This window comes from Hippocampus bargibanti, linkage group LG07 (assembly GCF_051943395.1).
Source record: "Hippocampus bargibanti isolate YZ-2025 linkage group LG07, ASM5194339v1, whole genome shotgun sequence".
NCBI classification, from domain to species: domain Eukaryota; kingdom Metazoa; phylum Chordata; class Actinopteri; order Syngnathiformes; family Syngnathidae; genus Hippocampus; species Hippocampus bargibanti.
Window position 1 is genome coordinate 5,207,279 of NC_142740.1, and position 20,164 is coordinate 5,227,442.

The 20,164-nt window shown below is 42.3% G+C and overlaps 1 protein-coding gene and 1 long non-coding RNA gene across 4 annotated transcripts; one reads left to right on the forward strand and one right to left on the reverse strand.

Moving 5' to 3' along the window:
* Positions 1-9,243: 9,243 nt before the first annotated feature.
* On the reverse strand, positions 9,244-9,992 carry LOC148895257 (uncharacterized). The gene is made up of 3 exons (XR_016115628.1): positions 9,803-9,992; positions 9,517-9,643; positions 9,244-9,422 (listed from the first exon to the last, which is right to left on the reverse strand). It is a non-coding gene; the product is annotated as an uncharacterized LOC148895257 (long non-coding RNA).
* Positions 9,993-10,018: 26 nt separating this feature from the next.
* Positions 10,019-20,116, forward strand: atpaf1 (ATP synthase mitochondrial F1 complex assembly factor 1). Of its 3 annotated transcripts, none has more exons than XM_089001587.1 (9): positions 10,019-10,238; positions 11,249-11,354; positions 11,423-11,479; positions 12,474-12,536; positions 15,003-15,053; positions 15,194-15,241; positions 16,695-16,790; positions 16,862-17,003; positions 17,072-20,116. In XM_089001587.1, exons 1-9 carry the CDS (start codon positions 10,048-10,050, stop codon positions 17,149-17,151), a joined length of 834 nt encoding a protein of 277 aa, XP_088857713.1. In that variant the 5' UTR covers positions 10,019-10,047; the 3' UTR covers positions 17,152-20,116. The 3 variants fall into 3 exon arrangements, with proteins under 3 accessions (XP_088857713.1, XP_088857712.1, XP_088857711.1); XM_089001586.1 differs by having other exon boundaries at positions 16,862-16,969; XM_089001585.1 differs by having other exon boundaries at positions 10,021-10,238; positions 16,862-16,969; positions 17,060-20,116.
* The last annotated feature ends 48 nt before the right edge of the window (positions 20,117-20,164 follow it).

Sequence of the window (20,164 nt, forward strand, 5' to 3'; positions counted from 1 at the left end):
GGATGCTAAATTGGGCCAGTTTGCCGTCGTCTCAACAGGAAGTTGTCGCTCTTCAGCCGCCGCGAATGGGACTACAGTGCTAATGGCGCTAATGGCGTTAACGCCGCTAACGTAGCTGAAGGCACACTAATGGTGCGAACGTAGCTAAAGGCGCTAACGTAGCTAAAGGTGCTAACGTCGCTAACGTAGCTAAAGGCGCTAATACCTTATTAACATATCTATTAGCTACATCCTTGAGAGTTTTGAATGGAGCTTATAAATATAATATATGATTATTAGTAGCTATCTATTAGCTAGCTAGTTGAATGTGCTAAGTAGTATAATGTAAAGCTAGCGATTAGCTATATAGCTATCTATCTAGCTAGCTATTGGCTATATCCTTGACAGTTTTGAATGGCACTTATAAATACAATGTATTATTATTATTATTATTATTATTATTATTATTATTATTATTATTATTATTAGCTATCTATTAGCTAGCTAGCTAGCTTTCAATCTTATTTGCTTTTTCTAACAAAAAAGTTTGCAACATTCTCTCTGCACTTCATATTTGCAATACAGATGCTCCCCTACTTACGAACATTAGTTCATTAACTAGCTGGCTATCTAACTAGCTATCGAGCTGTCTAACTAGCTGCCTAGCTAGCTATCTATTTGCTATCAATTAGCTGTCTGGCTAGCGAGCTATCTGTTTGCTATCTAGCTAGCTAACCATTGGCTAGATGGCTATCTAGTTAGCTATGTATTAGCTAGTTTTCTATCTATTTGAGTAACTTCCGGGTTGAGTGAACGCTGGCGCGTGTGGCTGCCACTGCTCACCTGCAGAAAAACCGATTTTGTGACTGTAAAGTGACCTTGAGAGTTTTGAAAGGTGCTTAGAAATCAAATGGAATATTATTAGTGTTCAGGAAATAGAAAACGTCATGGGACATGCGCACAACAGCTCAGGTTGGCCCCGGACGTCTTGTGTGATTCTCACCGTGGCGTCTTGCCCGACATTTTGTTCCCTTGCGACCCCGCCGACCTCCTTTTTTTCCCCGCAAAGACCTGAACGAACGAGGCGGGGCGCACTTGACCGAATCTCGCTCGCATCAGCGGCGGCCAAAGTGACAGCTGGCGACGCCCCCTGAGTACGCTAACGCTCACCTTCACTTTTGCCCTTGAAGGAGGCGTTAGCACGCGAGCGCAAAGTGATGCAAAGCTAGCGGAGAAAGACGCTAGGGAACAATTTGCACTTTCGCAATGGTGGTCCCTCGCCGAGATCCCCGAACTGAGGGGATCTCTTTTAATTACTATATAGTTAGCAAGTGGCTGGCTGGCTGGCTGTTGGCTATCTATTAGCTATATACTAGCTTGCCAGCTAGCTTTCTATCTGTGTATTTAATAGTGACAATCAGTGTTTATTGTTATTGTTTTTTAATTATTATTAGCTAACTAGCTAGCTATAAGCTAGTATATGGCTATCTCGGTGGCTAACTATCTAGCGGGCTATCTGTTGGCTATCTATTAGTTATCTACGAGCTGGCTAGCTATCTTTCTATTTACTTCCGGGTTGAGTGAATGCTAATAATAATAATACATTTCATTTATAAGTGCCTTTTATAACTCTCAAGGACACTTTACAGTCACAGGATATTTTTTTCTGCGCGTGAGCAGCGGCAGCCATACGTGCCAGCGTTCACTCAACCCGGAAGTAACTCAAATAGATAGAAAGCTAGCTAGCTAATAAATGCAATAATAATAGTAATACATTTCATTTATAAGTGCCTTTTATAACTCTCAAGGACACTTTACAGTCACAGGATATTTTTTTATGCGGGTGAGCAGCGGCAGCCACACGCGCCAGCGTTCACTCATCCTGGAAGTGACTCAAATAGATTGAAGGCTAGCTAGCTAGTTAATAGATACGGCAATAATAAGAATCCATTTCATTTATAAGTGCCTTTCAAAACTGTCAAGGTCACTTTACAGTCACAGGATATTTTTTTCTGCGGGTGAGCAGCGGCAGCCACACGTGCCAGCGTTCACTCAACCCGGGAGTAACTCAAATAGGTAGAAAGCTAGCTAGCTAGTAGATGCAGTAATAATAATAATACATTTCATTTCTAAGCGCCTTTTATAACTCTGAAGGTCACTTTACAGTCACAGGATATTTTTTTTATGTGGGTGAGCAGCGGCAGCCACACGTGCCAGCGTTCACTCAACCCGGGAGTAACTCAAATAGGTAGAAAGCTAGCTAGCTAGTAGATGCAGTAATAATAATAATACATTTCATTTCTAAGCGCCTTTTATAACTCTGAAGGTCACTTTACAGTCACAGGATCAGTTTTACTTTGGTTGAGTAGCGGCAGCCACACACGCCAGAGTTCACTCAACCCGGAAAGAACTCAAATAGATAGAAAGCTGGCTAGCTAGCTAATAGATGGCTAGCTAGATAGATATATATAGCTATTCAGCAAGTAGTCAGCTAGATATCTGGCTAGATAGCCATCAAGCCAATAGATAGCCAGCAAGATAGCTAATATATAGCAAATAGATAATAATAATAATAATAATAATAATAATAATAATAATAATAATAATAATAATACATTCCATTTCTAAGCGCCTTTCAAAAATCTCAAGGTCACTTTCCAGTCACAGGATCAGTTTTTCTGTGGGTGAGCAGCGGCAGCCACACGTGCCAGCGTTCACTCAACCCGGGAGTAACTCAAATAGGTAGAAAGCTAGCTAGCTAGTAGATGCAGTAATAATAATAATACATTTCATTTCTAAGCGCCTTTTATAACTCTGAAGGTCACTTTACAGTCACAGGATCAGTTTTACTTTGGTTGAGTAGCGGCAGCCACACACGCCAGAGTTCACTCAACCCGGAAAGAACTCAAATAGATAGAAAGCTGGCTAGCTAGCTAATAGATGGCTAGCTAGATAGATATATATAGCTATTCAGCAAGTAGTCAGCTAGATATCTGGCTAGATAGCCATCAAGCCAATAGATAGCCAGCAAGATAGCTAATATATAGCAAATAGATAATAATAATAATAATAATAATAATAATAATAATAATAATAATAATAATAATAATAATAATAATAATACATTCCATTTCTAAGCGCCTTTCAAAAATCTCAAGGTCACTTTCCAGTCACAGGATCAGTTTTTCTGTGGGTGAGCAGCGGCAGCCACACGTGCCAGCGTTCGCTCGACGCGGAAATAACTCAAATAGATAGAAAGCTAGCTAGCCAGCTAATAGATAGCCAACAGATAGCTACCTAGAGAGCCAGCCAGCTACACAGCCAATTTACGCGCACATTCCACGGTCCACTGAAGAAAATGATGCTTTGATCCTCTCCTCTTTTCATCTAGAACGGCTTCATGTCACAAAGAGGGTACAGCGAGTGCTGAAGAATGAATGACTCTCTGTGTCTTTGTGTTGTCATTTTATTTATTTGTTGTTGTTTTTTTACTTCAAGATGGCTTCTTTTCATAACATTGCTGCTGTGACGACTGCCAGACGAATAAAGGTACATGTATTACAATCCAAGTTGTGCTCCGACCTGTTTAGATTTTTTTAGTCGAGTGAGGGGTCAAAGGTTGCCCACAAAATAAGACTTGTTTTTTTTCCCTTTCTCGGTCGCAGTCGTTGCGGTTTGCCCTGAGAACAAGTCGCCGTTCTTTTGTCAACAGCGCTCTCTGCCGGTGAGTCGAAGAACTTCAACCTCTTACGATACGCGCCGTCGCGGTGCATTCAATCGTAAAAGTTGCCTTTTTATTCATCTCGCGCTCAAAAATATGCGCTACAAATGTCCGCCATTTCAGTTGGTGGTGTGGGTGTGTTACTTCCGGGTTGAGTCAACAATTATTATTATTATTTGTTGTTGTTATTGTTGTGAAAAAGGCATCAAGCTCGATCTTTAACATTGTGACTTGCCAGCCGCCATTTTGTCAAAAATTTGGATTATTATTATTATTATTATTATTAATTGTTATTGTTGTGAAAAAGGCATCAAGCTCGATCTTTAACATTCTTACTTGACAGCCGCCATTTTGTCAAAAATTTGGATTATTATTATTATTATTATTATTACTATTATTATTATTATTATTATTATTATTATTATTATTATTATTATTATTATTATTATTATTATTGTGAAAAAGGCATCAAGCTCGATCTTTAGCATTGTGACTTGCCAGCCGCCATTTTGTCAAGGTGTTGGATTCTCCTTGTGGGAAAGAAAGAAATGACGATCTTGCGTGTGTCGCTTTAAAAGTTCAAGTGAAAGAAATGGTCGTCGTCAAGCATTCTGGGGGTCTGAATTGATCCTCCTTGCCCCCCCCCCCCCTTCCACTTTTGTAGAGCCGGATGTCTTGTGTCAGAGAGGAAGTGGGAGGGAGGGGGGGGGGGGGCAACCCTCCCCGAAGGGGTCCCAAATCCCTAATCAATGGCACGCCAAAGCCGTGGGGGGGTCGGGGGAGGGCGTAGCAGTCCGGACCAAGTCTGGAAAGGTCGCCTTCTTGACGCTTTCCACGCGGATCCAACAACAAACAACAACCAATAACTAACAATAACGACAACCAACCAACAACAAAAACCAACAACAACCAACTAACAAACAACTAACAACCAACAACCAACATCCAACAACAACAGCCTAACGCTACCAACAACCACCAACACCAACCAAAAACAACAACCACCAACGTTCCGCTTTGTCTTGCGTCGGCCATTTTAAGCGCGAATGGCGCTCTCTTCACATCAATAAATCAGGCGCGCGCGCGTGCGTGCGCTTGAGAGTCAGTGTCTTGATTCCTAGACACCCTCATGCACTTTTAATGGGATCCCTTTCGAAGACGCTGGGATCCCGCCGCCCACCGCAACGTCTTCCCGCTCGGTGTACGGGGGCGACGGGGGGGGGGGGGGGGGGGCTTGTGCGTGCTCGTAAGAGGCGTGAAAAACACTCCGGTGGTCCCGACCCAGGGGTACGATTTCAACGAGCCAAAAGGGAGGCCGGGCGAACGGTCCCAAGACCCGACATGAAACCTCAAATGCCTCGCTGAGACCCCCCCTCCGCTACACCAATTCAAAGTTGTTTTGCCACATGCATGTCCTATTTCTGTCCATATTTGAGGAGGGGGGGGGGGGCAATGGACCTTGAAGAAATTCCGGGCTGAGGGTGACCAAAAAGCTTTCAGGGATGGGGGGAGGGCATTTGTTAGCTATCCATTAGCTAGCTAGATAGCTTTCTATCTATTTGAGTTATGTATTATTGGTATTATTAGCTATTTATTAGCTAGCTAGCTAGCTAGCTTTCTATCTATTTGAGTTACTTATTATTATTATTATTATTATTATTATTATTAGCTATCTATTAGCTAGCTAGCTTTCTATCTATATGAGTTACGTATTATTATTATTATTATTAGCTATCTGTTAGCTAGCTATCTTTTGATCTATTTGTGTTACTTATTGTTATTATTATCTATCTACTAGCTAGCTAGCTAACTGTTAGGGTAATTCGCCATACAAACATCTCTAAACATCGCTCTGTAATCTTTGTTTACATTTTGAACTTCCTCGTATGTCATATCCTGCCTTCCTTTACACGATGTCGCATTTTATTACGTCACATCCTGTCGCGTCATTACTATGCGCCGCATAAATACTCCTGCAGCCCGTTCGTCTCTCTCTCTCTCTCCATGCTCGCTCTTCCGTCCGCACCACAATGCCCGTGCTCTCCAAATTAAATCAACTTTCTGTTCAAGTCCTGGCTCCCTGATGATTTAGCTATCTATTAGCTAGCTAGCTTTCTATCTATTTGAGTTACTTATTATTATTATTATTATTATTATTATTATTATTATTATTATTATTATTAGCTATCTATTAGCTATCTAGCTAGCTTTCTAGCTATATGAGTTACGTATTATTATTATTATTATTAGCTATCTGTTAGCTAGCTAGCTATATTTTGATCTATTTGAGCTACTTGTTGTTCTTATTAGGTATCTATTAGCTAGCTAGCTCGCTTTCTATCTATACGAGTTACGTATTATTATTATTATAAGCTATCTATTAGCTAGCTGGCTAGATTTCTATCTATTTGAGTTACTTATTGAGATTATTATTAGCTAGCTAGCTAGCTAGTTTTCTATCTATCCACTGTGTTTCTCCACTGTGAGACTAATAAAGGCATATCCAATCCAATCTATATGAGTTACGTATTATTATTATTATAAGCTATCTATTAGCTAGCTGGCTAGCTTTCTATCTATTTGAGTTACTTATTATTGTTATTATTAGTTTTCTAATAGTTAGCTAGCTATCTAGCTAGCTTACAATCTATATGAGTTACGTATTATTATTATCCTTGAGAGTTTTGAAAGGCGCTTATAAATGAAATGTATTATTAGTATTATTATTAGTATTATTATTATCATCATTATTATTTTTTTATTATTATTATTATTATTATTATTATTATTATTATTATTATTATTATTATTATTATTATTATTATTATTATACCATACAACACCGTACAATCGCTATCTGGCTGGCTGGCTAGCTAGCTATTAGCTATCTATTGGCTTACTAGCTAGCTTTCTATCTCTATTCTATTTGAATTACTTCCGGGTTGAGTGAACGCTGGCGCGTGTGTCTGCCGCTGCTCACCCACGGAAAAACTTATCCTGTGATTGTAAAGTGACCTTGAGAGTTTTGAGAGGTGCTTAGAAATGAAATGTATTATTTTTCTGATTAGTATTTGTGGAAATACTTTTGAAAAGCCGCCTCAATAAAAAATGCGAACGCGGCCGCCTTATACATTTTATTTATTCTTTTTTAAGGGTGCACGAGAGCACTTAAGAGCCGGAATGCAGCTGAAATTCGCCACTTGCCGTTGCGTTACTTGAGCTGACGCGAGGCGACGAGCAAATGTTTGTGCTTTTTGCTTTTTCATTTATTCATTCATTTATTTATTTGTTCTCTTCTCGTCGCGGGCGTGACACGTGAATTATGGAACAGTCCCCCCTTTTCTCTCCTTAAGTAAAAAATAACATCTGTCCGGCAAATGGGGAGCTTAGTCTTGCTCTATAATTCATGCTAAAAGCCTCCAGAGTCGTACATTAAATATGCATTTTCGACACGGGACCCCCGAAAACAAAGAAGGGGCTGGGGGGGGGGGGGGGGGGGGGGGCGCAAAGAGAAGAAGCAAGCAAACAAATGTCGATATCAGAAACCCCTTGGTCACGTGATAAACATCGGGACGAAATCGTTGACGATTCTCGAGATTAAAACTAACTCTTTGGCTGTCATAACAACAAAAATATCATTTATTTGGTCTTGTTGTTTGTTTAACGTTTCTATATGAATCTTCATATGTATGTGTTTTCTTAAAATCGTCTTCAATGCTTTATTTATATTTTGTCATGATCACTTCCGGTTACGTGTCACGTGAGAGAAATTGCGAGAAAGAGACGGAGCGAGACCAATTGCGTGGGAAATCGCCAGAAAAAGGGAACGATAAAGTCGACGTCCTTAAAGTTTGTCTGCTTGCGGTTTACAATGTGCACGTGGTACGTTATTAATGTGCTTAGTTATTGCATGTCTTGTCGAACATATTGTGGTAATTGTGGTGTAATCGTTGACAATAAGATCAGTGCCGCCGGGTGATTACGAGTGATTACAGTTCTTTTTAGAGAATCGGTTCTTTTGGCTCGGCTCACTAAAATGATCTGGCCTCTTCGGCACCCAAATGGCTCGTTATTTTTTCTTTTTTTGTCGTTGCTTAAATTCATTTACTACCAAAAATAATGTAAAAAAAATATGTACAACGAACTACAAATGCTAAAACTATACAATAATTTTAAAAATGTATGTGGCTTTATTTATATTCCTGTGTGTGTGTGTGTGTGTGTGTGTGTGTGTGTGTGTGTGTGTGTGTGTGTGTGTGTGTGTGTGTGTGTGTGTGTGTGTAAAGTTGAATAATAATAATAACAGTATAATGTAATAACATTTGTCCACCCATCTACCCTAACCCCCCACCCCCTTCTCGCTGCTGCGTGTTACTGTCATCCCTCCTCCCCTTCCTCTACCACGGATATCGACCAATCACGTGCGGCTTTAACCGAAGACCGGGGAATAGAGGACAAAAAAAGTCGGCTCCCATTTCCGGCTCCTTGTTAGGAACTGGCTCTCTTCGTTTACTTGAGATCCAGCTCAAGAACCGGCTCGTTCGCGAACGACACGTCACTACTAGAAAGAGGGACAGAACGAGATAAATTGCGTGAGAAATCGCCAGAGAAATGAACTATAAAGTCTACTTCATTAAAGTTTGTCTACTTGCGTTTTACAGGGCGTACACGGTACGTTATTCATTTGCTTATTTATTGTATGTCTTGTCGAATACGTATATTGTACTAAATGTGGCCTAATCGTTGACAATAAGATCAGTGTCGCTGGGTGATTGCGTCAGCAGAGGGCGTCAAGGACCAGACGAGAGAGTGACGGTGTAAAACGAATTGCATTGTAAATCAAATAAAAGTTACCCATGTTAACGCAACAGCTGGACTCACGTGTGCCTTATTTGACAACACGACACTCATGTCCATTGGTGTTTTAAATGTCCTTTTAGTTTTCACGGTGTTCCACAATAAACGTTTGTGACATCACTTCGAGGCGTCATGTTATCCTTGACCGGGTAGATACAAAAACATTTGCAGCATTTACTTATCTTACCACTCAATTGATAATGATTAGATAAAGGAAGTTTGTTGGTAAATTGTTGATTTTTTTGTTTGGAGACACTGTGAAGACGGGTCAAATTAGTCTTTTTTTTTTTTTTTACTTGTGGTGCTTTCATTTGTTTGGAGACACTGTGAAGACGGGTCAAATTAGTCTTTTTTTTTTTTTTTACTTGTGGTGCTTTCATTGGTTCGCGTTCCTATTTCTTTAGTATATCAACGACTCATACGCAGTGAGAACTGAGATCAAATTTGGATTGATGACGTTCAGAATATTTCTAACGTGGCGATACAACCTGAGGATGGCAAAAAAAGAGGTTTTGATTATCTACAAGCACTTGTTTCATTTTGACAAAACAACAGTCGGTTGGTTTTGCCATCAGGCGCTACTGGGTCACACCCGATCAAGTCCGTGTCAACAAAAGATCGACAACAGGAAGTGGAGCGAGCGTATTACGGGCGCTTAAAGGCATGATCATGTAAATTGAGGGGTTCGTAATTTTGGTAAGAATGTTCGAAAAAGGACAGATAGACTTAGTTTGAATGCAGCATTTTATTATAGTGTAGCGTCCGGCGCTTGTGTTGTCGTGCATGTTTGAGGGCTGGGGTTGTCGGGGAGTGTGACATCACGGAGAGAAGAGAGGACCCGACAACTAGGAGTACGCGAGAGAGCCTGAGTAGAATGACTGAGCGTGAGTTGTGGCGAACAACAAGTCCTGTATAAATGTGACAAGTGCTACGTTTTTTTTGTTTATTAAAAGACCGACCCGCTATACCAGCGACTGTGTGCATCATTTGTCACGCTGAGGGGCGTTACAATATCTTCTTGTCTCGGAACTCCGAACTCACTCGAGCACACCTTATTCCGGGTTCCCGAAAACACTTGCTGCTTTCCTACAACCAATCAAACGCCACACGTAAACAAATTAAAGCGATTATAAACTGAATATAATTTTGATATCCTTAATATAAAATAATATAATGCTGAAACATAAAAATATAACCATTTGAACAATTTAACCAAAGCTTACAATAAATTAAAAGGACACTAACCTGTGGAGCGATACCACACTACAAAAACGTCAAAAGTGGTGCGTTATTAAAGCCACATGGGAAGTTGTTGACAAATTAAAAAAAGCGGAAAATAAAACGCTTTGTAAGCCCAAGTGTGCGAAGTGAAGCGCTTCAATTCGTTGAGACGGAAACGTGTTCTGTCTTTCTGTTTGTTGCCTCGGAGCATCGGTCACGGCGTGTTCCTGGCCGGACCGAAATTAGTGTAGGACAGGAGCGATGTCAAGATGGCGGCCGCCTTGCTCCAGATGTCTTGCAGTTACAGAGGGATGTTAGCGGTCAGGGCGACGGGGATCGGGCCGCTGATACCTGGACTCGTCCCGTCTCACTTTCGGACCTTTTCGGTGAGAAAAGAACCGGAGTTGGAAGAGAACCCTTATTACCACAAATACCAGGAAAAGATCCAGAAAATGCGCAGGTCAGTCGGGGGAGGTGACGTCACACATTGACGCAGGTTCCCCCACAAAACATTCAAACACTCAAACGCTATCACATCAACACGTGAAAGCATTGACGCGTCGTACTGATGTCACAAACGTTTATTGTGGAACACCGTGAAAATAAAAATACATTTAAAAACCACAATTAACATGACAATAAGTTCGACAAGACATACAGTAAATTAATAACGTCCCATGTGCACCTTGTAAACCGCAAGTAGACAAACTTTAATCACGTCGACTTTATCGTTCCATCTGTCTCGTTCTCTCTCTCGCAATTTTTCTCACGTGACACGGAACCGGAAGTGATCATGACAAAATATTCTAAATAAGGTATTAATAATAATAATAATACATTTCATTTATTAGCACCTTTCAAAACGGTCATGGTCACTTTACAGTCACAGGATCAGTTCTTCTGTGGGTGAGCAGCGGCAGCCACACGCGCCAGCGTTCGCTTAATAGGCAGAAAGCTAGCTAGCTAGGCAATCGATAGCCAACAGATGCCGAGCTAGACAGTGAATAGATAGCTAGCCATCCAAATAGCTATTGTACGGTATAATAATAATAATAATCCATTTAATTTCTAAGTGCCTTTCAAAACTCTCAAGGTCACTTTACAGTCACAGGATCAGTTCTGGGGGTGAGCAGCGGCAGCCACACGCGCTAGCGTTCGCTCAACCCGGAAGTCACTCAAATAGATAGAAAGCTAGCTCTATTTGCTATCTATTTGCTATCTATTTGATATCTAACTAGATAGCTAGCTATCTCTTAGTTAACTATTAGCTAGCTAACTTTATATCTATTTGAGTTATTCCGGGTTGAGTGAACGTTGGCGCTTGTGGCTGCCGCTGCTCCGTTGTACGTCGGACACCAGTCCAACTACAAATTCTCCATTAAAAAAAAAAAAAAATTCCACGATGGCGAAATTGTGAAAAACGTTGCTGGCATCCACTCGACGGCACGATTTCCGCATGTCGGTTTTCAGTTGCAAGCCTCAGGAGTTCAAGGCCAGAATGGAGAAACGCCACCAGTCCAAGAAAGAAGCGCTGGGACGCTCCAAGCAAGCCGACTTTGTCCGAGTCGCCGAGCAGGTGGGCGAAAAAAAAAAACAAAAAACGCAACGGCAAACAAGTCCGCCGCCACCATTTTGTCGTTTCAGTTGGACGAGCGCCACAAGTCGGCAACCGGCGGCGAGAGAGCGTTTGCCTCAAATAAGGTAAGGCCTCTCGTTGCGTTATTTATAATAATACATTTCATTTCTAAGCGCCTTTCAAAACTCTCAAGGTCACTATCCAGTCACAGGCTTAGTTTCTCTGTGGGTGAGCAGCGGCAGCAACACGCGCCAGCGTTCACTCAACCCGCAATAACTCAAATAGCTAGCTAGCTAGCTATCTATTAGCTATCTGTCTAGCCAGCCGGCTAGCTATTAACCATCCATCAGCTAGCCAGCGCGCTTTTGATTTATTTGATTCGCTAATTGATAGCCAATGAGCTAGGCAGACAGTCAGCAGACAGTCAATAGACAGCTAGCTAGATAGCTGCTGATGTTACCTATTATGAGACTTCTTTGTGTGGATATTTTGCATGCAGTTAAAAATGACCCACAACATAGTCAACGTCAGCTATCAATAATAGATAGCTAATAGCTAGCTAGATAGCCAGATACCTAAAAGCGAGCTAGCTAAATAGCTGCAGATGTAGCGCATTAACAACAGCTGGAACCTGTCATAAAGCGCTAACATGGGGAAAAAAGAGAAATGCTGCCACCTTATGGAAGGGGAAAACATTGCCAGAGGTCTGACCAGTCCTTTATTGGCACCCAAGCATGAAAAACAAAACCTGAACACATTTGGGAATGGCGCTCAAGATCATATTTTCAATTCCCAAATAAATTCCTGAATGGGTCGAGGGGGCTGGCCATGTGTAGCTCCGCCCCTTGAAATCACGGCAACACGCCACGACAAGGGGCGGTTCACCGAATTCCGCCACCACATGGGGGGGGGGGGGGGGGGCTCCGTCTTCTTCAGAGGCGGCCGTCGCCCCTGGCAACCGTCATCCAACATGTCCGACTCACAAATAAGATGCGGCGAGTTATCGCTCGGCGCCCGGGAGGCTCTAGCTGTGCAGTTTCCCCGGCAACCTACTATTTACCTATTATTATTATTATTATTATTATGATTATTATAATTATGATTAACCTACCTATTTAGACGCTGGACTCCATCCTCAACCTGGAGCTGATCCGCGAAAATACGGGCGAAGAGATTGCAGAGGTGAGATGCCACCATTTCTTTTTGCTGCAGTGATACCTTGGTTTACAAACTTAACTGGTTACCAGAAAATGTGTGTAAAGGGAAAAGTGTGTATTCCAAATATTAATTTCCCATAGGAAACCATTAAAATGAGAATAATCCGTTCCCAGGTCCCCATCAAACATCATTTTTGACTAAATAAGCCTTAAAACTACACAGAATATGTACCTTATTTTATGTGTAATAAATGTGCAATGGGATTGTAATCAGAGAAATAAACTGTACTGTATCATAAAGTCATTTTATTGACCTTTTTGATGGTCGTTGATGGCTTGGATTGGATTGGATTTGCCTTTATTAGTCTCGCTGTGGAGAAATTTACATTTTACAGCAGCAAAGTGATGAAAGGAATGAAAGATGATGGTTGATGGAATGGATAGCTTTTGCATTAATAATAATAATAATAATAATAATAATATTACTAATACAGCGAGATATCTAGATAGGCATCAAGCCAATAGATAGCCAGCTAGATAGCTCATAGATTACCAGCCAGATAGCTAGCCTGTAAGATAGCTAATACATAGCAAGTAGATAATAATAATAATAATAATAATAATAATAATCCATTTCATTTCTAAGCGCCTTTCAAAACTCATGGTCACTTGCCAGTCACAGGATCAGTTTTTCTGCAAGCGAGCAGCGGCAGCCACACGCGCCAGCATTCACTCAACCTGGATAGATAGAAAGTTAGCTAGTAGATCGGGAATAGATATAGATAGCAAATAAATATAAAATGTCTCAAGGAGCTCTGGGTTGTACATGTTGGAAGTTGTGACATAGCAACAGATGCAGGCAGACATACTAGAAACTTCATGAATAGCTGGATCCCTTGCTTGTATGTTATCTTCAAATTGTACAGATGGCTTGTGAGGGTTATTTGTGGAGCCTGATTGATGGGATATTTTAACCTTGCAGTCTACACTGCACACACATACACTTTGTGTATGCGTGTGTGTTTCTGTTTCTGCAACCCCTTCCCCCGCTCATGTCTGCGTGTGTCCCCTCCCTTCTCTCCCACGGATCTTGACCAATCACGTGCGGCTTTAACCGAGGACTGGAGGCGGGGAATAGAGGACAAAAAAAAGTCGGCTGCCATCTCCAGCTCCTTGTTAGGAGCCGACTCTCTTCGTTCACTTCAGAGATCCAGCTCCAAGAGCCGGCTCGTTTGCAAACGACACATCACTCATTGTGGCGCTCCGTGTGTTTTCCGAAAAATAGTTTGGATGCCAAGGTTATATTCTCGCAAATTTCACGGTCGTAAGGCGAAATGTTCGTTCATCAAGCCATCAGCGACCATCACAAAGGTCAATAAAACCACTTTATTATACTGGTCAGTTTATTTCTTTCATTACAATCCAATAGGACATTTATTATACATAAATAAGGTCTATTTTGTGTAGTTTTAAAGGACAACCGACGTCTCCGGACAACTTGTGTCCATAATTTGTAAAATGGTTTCAAATGACTTGTACTGAGTGTATTTTAATAAGATTCCACCGCATATAGCTATATTTTACGTTTTAAGACTCACTCTGAATATTCAGGAAGTCTTGTTTTTGAGTTGGTGACGAGTCTGTACGTGACATCATGAAAGGACCGCCCCCTGACCGTAAAAAAAGACGCATTGTAGCGTCCTTCCATCACGTCAATGTATTTTGCTGTACATGTTTGGACTGAGAACCGTGTTGCACCCAAAAGCCGCCAGAAAGAGGGAGTCCAAGCTCCATATCAGGAATTTATCAGCCTGTGGAAGCGGAGGTGGCCACTGGAGGTCGCCATTTTTGTGCCTCTTTTCTGCTGATCCATTGTTGCCCCAATGTTGCCTCAAAATGGCATGGAATAAATTCTTTAATCGATTGCAAACATGTATGCTTTCCTCTTCAGAACTATTTCAATCATATTCATAACTGGATGTGGAACAAGAAAGCATATTCTCCAAATCTGAAGCCATTGTTTTGATTCTCCAGCAATGCAAGACGTCTTGGCGTGACGTCACGAACTGGGGGCGGGACTTTCTGAAAATGCCCAATTCGCAGCTCAATTTTTTGCAGATTTTGGACACATTTTTTTATTGGTGTTTTACATTTGAATACAAATATACTGTGTGTTTTGGGTATTTTAGATGCTATCAAACGTTTTTCTGGTGTCAGTTAAAAAACAAAAAATGGACGTCGGTTGTCCTTTAAGGCCTATTTAGTAGGAAATGATGTTTTATGGGGACCTGGGAACGGATTATTCTCATTTTAATGGTTTCCCATGGGAAATTAATTTTTGGGATGCACACTTTTGGCCGTACACACTCTGTCTGGGAAGCAATTAAGTTCGTAAGCCAAAGTATCACTGTATTTGACAAGATGGTCTTGTTGAAAACGTATGCTCTACTCATGGCGACCAATCCCCCATTTTGTTTTTGATGTCACTCAGCTTTGGATGAAATATTACGCCAACAAGGACACCATCAGCGCCGCCATCCCGGTAAGCCTCTCGTGACGTCTTATTTATTTATTTATTTTTTTTTGGGGGGGGGGGGTTGTTTGTGGAGATGCTCTCGAGCGACCTCGGCCATTTTCCTCCGCAACCTCTTGAACCCTTGTGTTTTGTATTTGTCTCCGCAGGGTCACGTCTACGAGCTCATGAGCGCTCGGGCCGAGTCGTGTCCCACGGTAGGCGGCTTTTCTCCATCGCGCGAGGTTGACTTTGCTTCAGGCTCTGCCCTTTGCTAACTCGGTTTGCTAACTGAAATCACGTCGCTAATGGCGCATTGTGCAGTGCTAGCTAAAGTACTCATACTCAATCCAAAGCAAACTATTCATCTTGTTTATTATTTCCCAACTATTTGCTATCTATTAGCTATCTGGCTAGCTAGCTAGCTATGCAGCGGCTATTTATTAGCTATATGTCTATCTAGCTAGTTAGCTAGCTGGCTATCTATTAGCTATCTGTTAGCTAGCTAGCTAGCCTTCTATCTATTTGAGTTACTTCTGAGTTGAGTGAACGCTGGCGCTTGTGGCTGCCGCTGCTCACCCGCACAAAATCCGATCCTGTGACTGTAAAGTGACCTTGAGAGTTTTGAAAGGCGCTTATAAATGAAATGTATCATCATCATTATTATTATTATTACATCCATCCAATGGATGGATGGAAGAAGTAGGGGGTTCCTTAATAGTCTGAGGTCTTATGCTAACGTGGGAACTGTTCAAAACAGCTATTTCGCTAGCTAGCTACCTCGCTGGCCTCTTTGCTGGCTATCTCTTAGCTATTTATTAGCTAGCCAGCTAGCTTTCTTTCTATTTGAGTTACTTCCGGGTTGAGTGAAGGCTGGCGCGTGTGGCTGCCGCTACTCACCCACAGAAAAACCTTTCCTGTGACTGTAAAGTGACCTTGAGAGTTTTGAAGGGCGCTTAGAAATGTATTATTATTATTATTATTATTATTATAAAAGAGAATACAATTTTTGTGGGTCTTCAGAAAAATATCAAACAGCCAAAACATGTCACACAGACGGACGGTGTAGACGTATAGCTATCTGGCGAGCTAGCTAGCTAGCTATTATCAAGCTAGCTTTTTATCTATTTCAGTGACTTCCGGATTGGGTGAACGCTGTTCACAGGAAAAGTTCTTCTGTGGGTGAGAGTTTTTAAAGGCGCTTACGACCGGCTCAACTTACGACCGGCTCAACTTACGACCACAACCTCCAGACCCTATTTTACAAATTTGAATTCTACGCCTGGCACCGCAACGCGCTAGCAGGCCTGCAACGCGTACGACAATTTTGGCCAGCCAGCCAGCCAGCATCTCACGCTCGCACAGCAATCGACCGTGTGATGGCACCGCGGCTGGCCTGCTAATGGATAGCCAATAAATAGCTAATATATAGCCAGTCAGCTATACAGCTAATAGCTAGCTAGCTAGCTAATGCATAGCAAATAAATAGCGAATAGATAGCCAGCTAACAGCCGCCAAACAGCTAACAGTTAGCCAGCTAGCTAATGAATAGCTAATAAATTCACTGCCATTCAGGAACTTATTCAGGAATTGACTTACGACCGTTTGGTCGTAAGTCGGATGTTACCTGTAAATGAAACCTGTTTTTTTTTTGTTTTTTTTTTCCGGCAGTTTTTGTACGCGTTGCCGCAGGAGGACGGTTACCAGTTCTTTGTGGGTCAGTGGTCGGCACAGCGGCTCCATTTCGCCTCCCTGATCAGCATCCAGGTGAGCCACAACCGGACCGGACCGGACCGGGTTCCGTGTTCTTAAAATTGAGCCGCTTCCTTTTGGCAAAGACGCACGGCGAGAACGCCCCCGGCCTGATGGTCCTCCATCACTTCCTGGACTTGAAGGAGGACAAGGGCGTCGTCCTGATGACGGCCGAGCTGGACCCTGAACGCATCGTAAGACGTTCCGACGGATCGTTTGGCTCAAAATGTACTTGTGATCAGATCTTGCCGTCGATCACGTTTGAATTTTGTTGTTGACGGCAGACCCCCCCGCAGGCTCAATGTCTGGCCAATCAGGTGCAGCTCTTCTACGGCGCCAGCGAGCGGCGGACCTTCGGATTGGTGGAGACGTTTAATCGCCGCCCGGCGGACTTCCAACACATGGCGGTGATCGCCGAACTGGAACGGATCGGCTTGGGGCCCGCCCCCCCGCCCTCATAGGACCGCTGACAAGGTGTAAGTTGACACAAATTGCCAGCGGACAAATCAGCCCCTTTCCAACCGAGCTTGGGCGCCATCTTGTGCATTTTCTGGGCGCTACATCGAATTGATACGGAAGGACTTCTTGAATCGATATCAAACATTTATGCTTTCCTCTTCACAACTATTTGAATCATATTCATAACTGGATGAGTAACAAGAAAGCATCTTTCTCCCAATCTGAAGCCATTGTTTTCATTCTGGAGCAAGGCAGTTTGTGAAGGAGTATCCTGGCGTGATGTCACGAACAAGGGGGCGGGACTTTCTGAATCTCACCAGTTCCAAGCTCATTTTGTGGCACTTTTGGGACACTTTTAGTCATTTTCTTATTCGTGTTTTGCATTTTGACTAAAAATTTTAGCTTGCGTGTTTTGGCTATTTTAGATGCTATCAAATGTTTTTCTGATAGTCAGATAGGAAACAAAAAAAAAAATGCTGTCGCTTGTCCTTTAAGGATAATCACTCGCTAGGAACGAGAAAGACAACAGAAAGGTTCTTTAATCTTTGGGACAGGATGAGGCTAGCTGCCCCCACCAAGATGGCGGGCAGAGAAGCATCTGCCACTGGCATTGGAGAGATGTTTACGATGCGCACGTCATGGATTCTTCTGTCATGATGACGCGACCATTCTCGTGTGGTCCAATTGGGAGCCGAGGTTCTGACCGCTCGCTTTGAACTTCTTGACCACTCTGGAATGAGACTTCTGAATCCCAAAAAAGAAACCGATTTTGCAGGCCACAGTGCCCCCCCCCCCTTTGTGTACAGTGATACCTCAGCTTACGAACGCTTTAGCTCACGAACCTTTCGCCTTACGAGCTTTAATATAATTTTGGCATACGAACTAGTTAAACGAAGCAAACCACACAGCGCCACGGTGGCTGGCGGACAAGTTTTCGTCACCGCCTTTCTTTGAGTGCAGACGTGGTTTGTTATCGAGTGGAGTACTTTCGCTATTATGGGAGTGAAAAAGACCCCAGCACAGGCTCGTTTTCAGCCAAAGAGGACACAAAAGAAAATGACGGTGGAGCAGAAGAAGGAGATCATCGAAAAACACCAACAAGGTGTGCGTTTGCGTGACTTAGCGCCCCAGTAGCGGTATGCTAAGTCGACTATTGCTACGTGTGGCTAAAGGGTGTTTCTGTGTTGTCTAAGCAACGGACTCAGGCAATGGGAGAGGTTGAAAAACTTCTGTTCATTTGGATGAACAAAAAGCAGCTAGCAGGGGACAGTGTGAGTGAGGGTATTATCGCCGAGAAAGCACGGCAACTTCACTCGGATATCATCAAGAGGCAACGACATCGACGACCATCACAAAGGTCAATAAAACCACTGTAATATACAGTACAATTTATTTCCACCTCTGTGTGCCCCTCCTCCCCTTGCCTGTCTCAGCATGATGGGGGACAGAGCTTTCAGCCGCTCTGCCCCCAAACTTTGGAACTCACTTCCTCCCAACATTCGTATCATTGATTCTCTTCCCACCTTCAAATCCCATTTCAAAAGCCACCTATTTAAAAATTGTATTTTCTGCGTAGCTTTATTTCTTGTTTCTATTTATAATTGTCTTTTATTTATTTATTATTGTATCTATGCTTGTTTATGACTGTAAATTGTTCTAGAGAGCTTTGAAAGGCGCTTAATAATTAATCAGCCCGTTTCCACAGGCTGATTAATTCCTTACACGGAGCTTTGTCGCCCTCTTCTGCCTCTTTTTGGTCCTACACGACGTTTTCAGACCAAAGTAAATCAAAATGCATTGACGTGATGAAAGGACTGTTACAATGTGTCCTTTTTGTCGGTCAGGGGCGTTCCTTCAGTGACGTCACGTACGGACTCGTCACCAACTCAAAAACAAGACTTCCGGAATATTCAGCGCGAGTCTTAAAAGGTAAAATATAGCTAGCTTATATGCGGTGGAATCTTTGTCAAATACGCTCCGTAGAAGTCATTTGAAGCCATTTGACAAATGATGGACACAACTTGTCCGTCCCGAGACGTCGGTTGTCCTTTAACTCTTAACTGTATTGTTTTGTAATTGTCTGATGTGTGTCTTGGTATGTTGCTCCTTTCAATCCAGTTTCTGAACTTGTTTCTTGACAAAACTCTCCATTCTTCGAGCGTTGTCAACTTCTTGAGGACGGACGGGTCTTGTCTTGTTTCTCTTTGGGTAGTTTTTCAGCATCTTCTTTGAGGGATTCCACAGACCTTTGTTCTTTGGAAGGTTTGCTCAACTCAACATTGTCCCACTTTCTCTTCTATCTCTTTCTATGCTGATTCTTGGACTATCTTCGCTCCCTTTTAGGTTTCTTAACATCCTTTTCTTTGTTAGAAAGTTCTCTTGAGTTCTTCTTGACTTCTCTCTCTTTCTGTAGATGTTTCTGAAAAGGTTCTTGGATCTCCTTGTCTTGTTTTTGCGGTTTCCTGACTTGCTTTAAAGAGATACCTTGACCTTTGTATCTTCCTTTTGAAGTTTCCAAACCTTCTTCTCCTTTTGAGAAGGTTCTTTGACATCTTCAAGAACTTTCTTAGCTTCTTCAGAATGGTCTTTCTCTTCCTGTTAGGTCTCTCTTGACCGCCTTATCTTTTCCAGTTGGTTCTTTGAGTTCTTTGCATTGTGTTCTGGAGGCAAGGTGGACTTCAGACCTGCGCATTGAATGAGCCCTGATCGTTCGAACAATTACAGGCAATTATTAATCCAACTTCACAGTCAAGTTCTTCGGACATTTCATCGGCGAGATGCTCTGAGTGTGGCCAACGCATTACTTTCATCCTCGATTTTCACAACTGCACCATTCCAGCAATCAGGCAGTTTGGCTGTGCTATTCTTTGGTTCTCCAAGCAGTCATGGAGAACTTGCAGTCCTTGTACGTAAAGCATGGCTTTATAGCT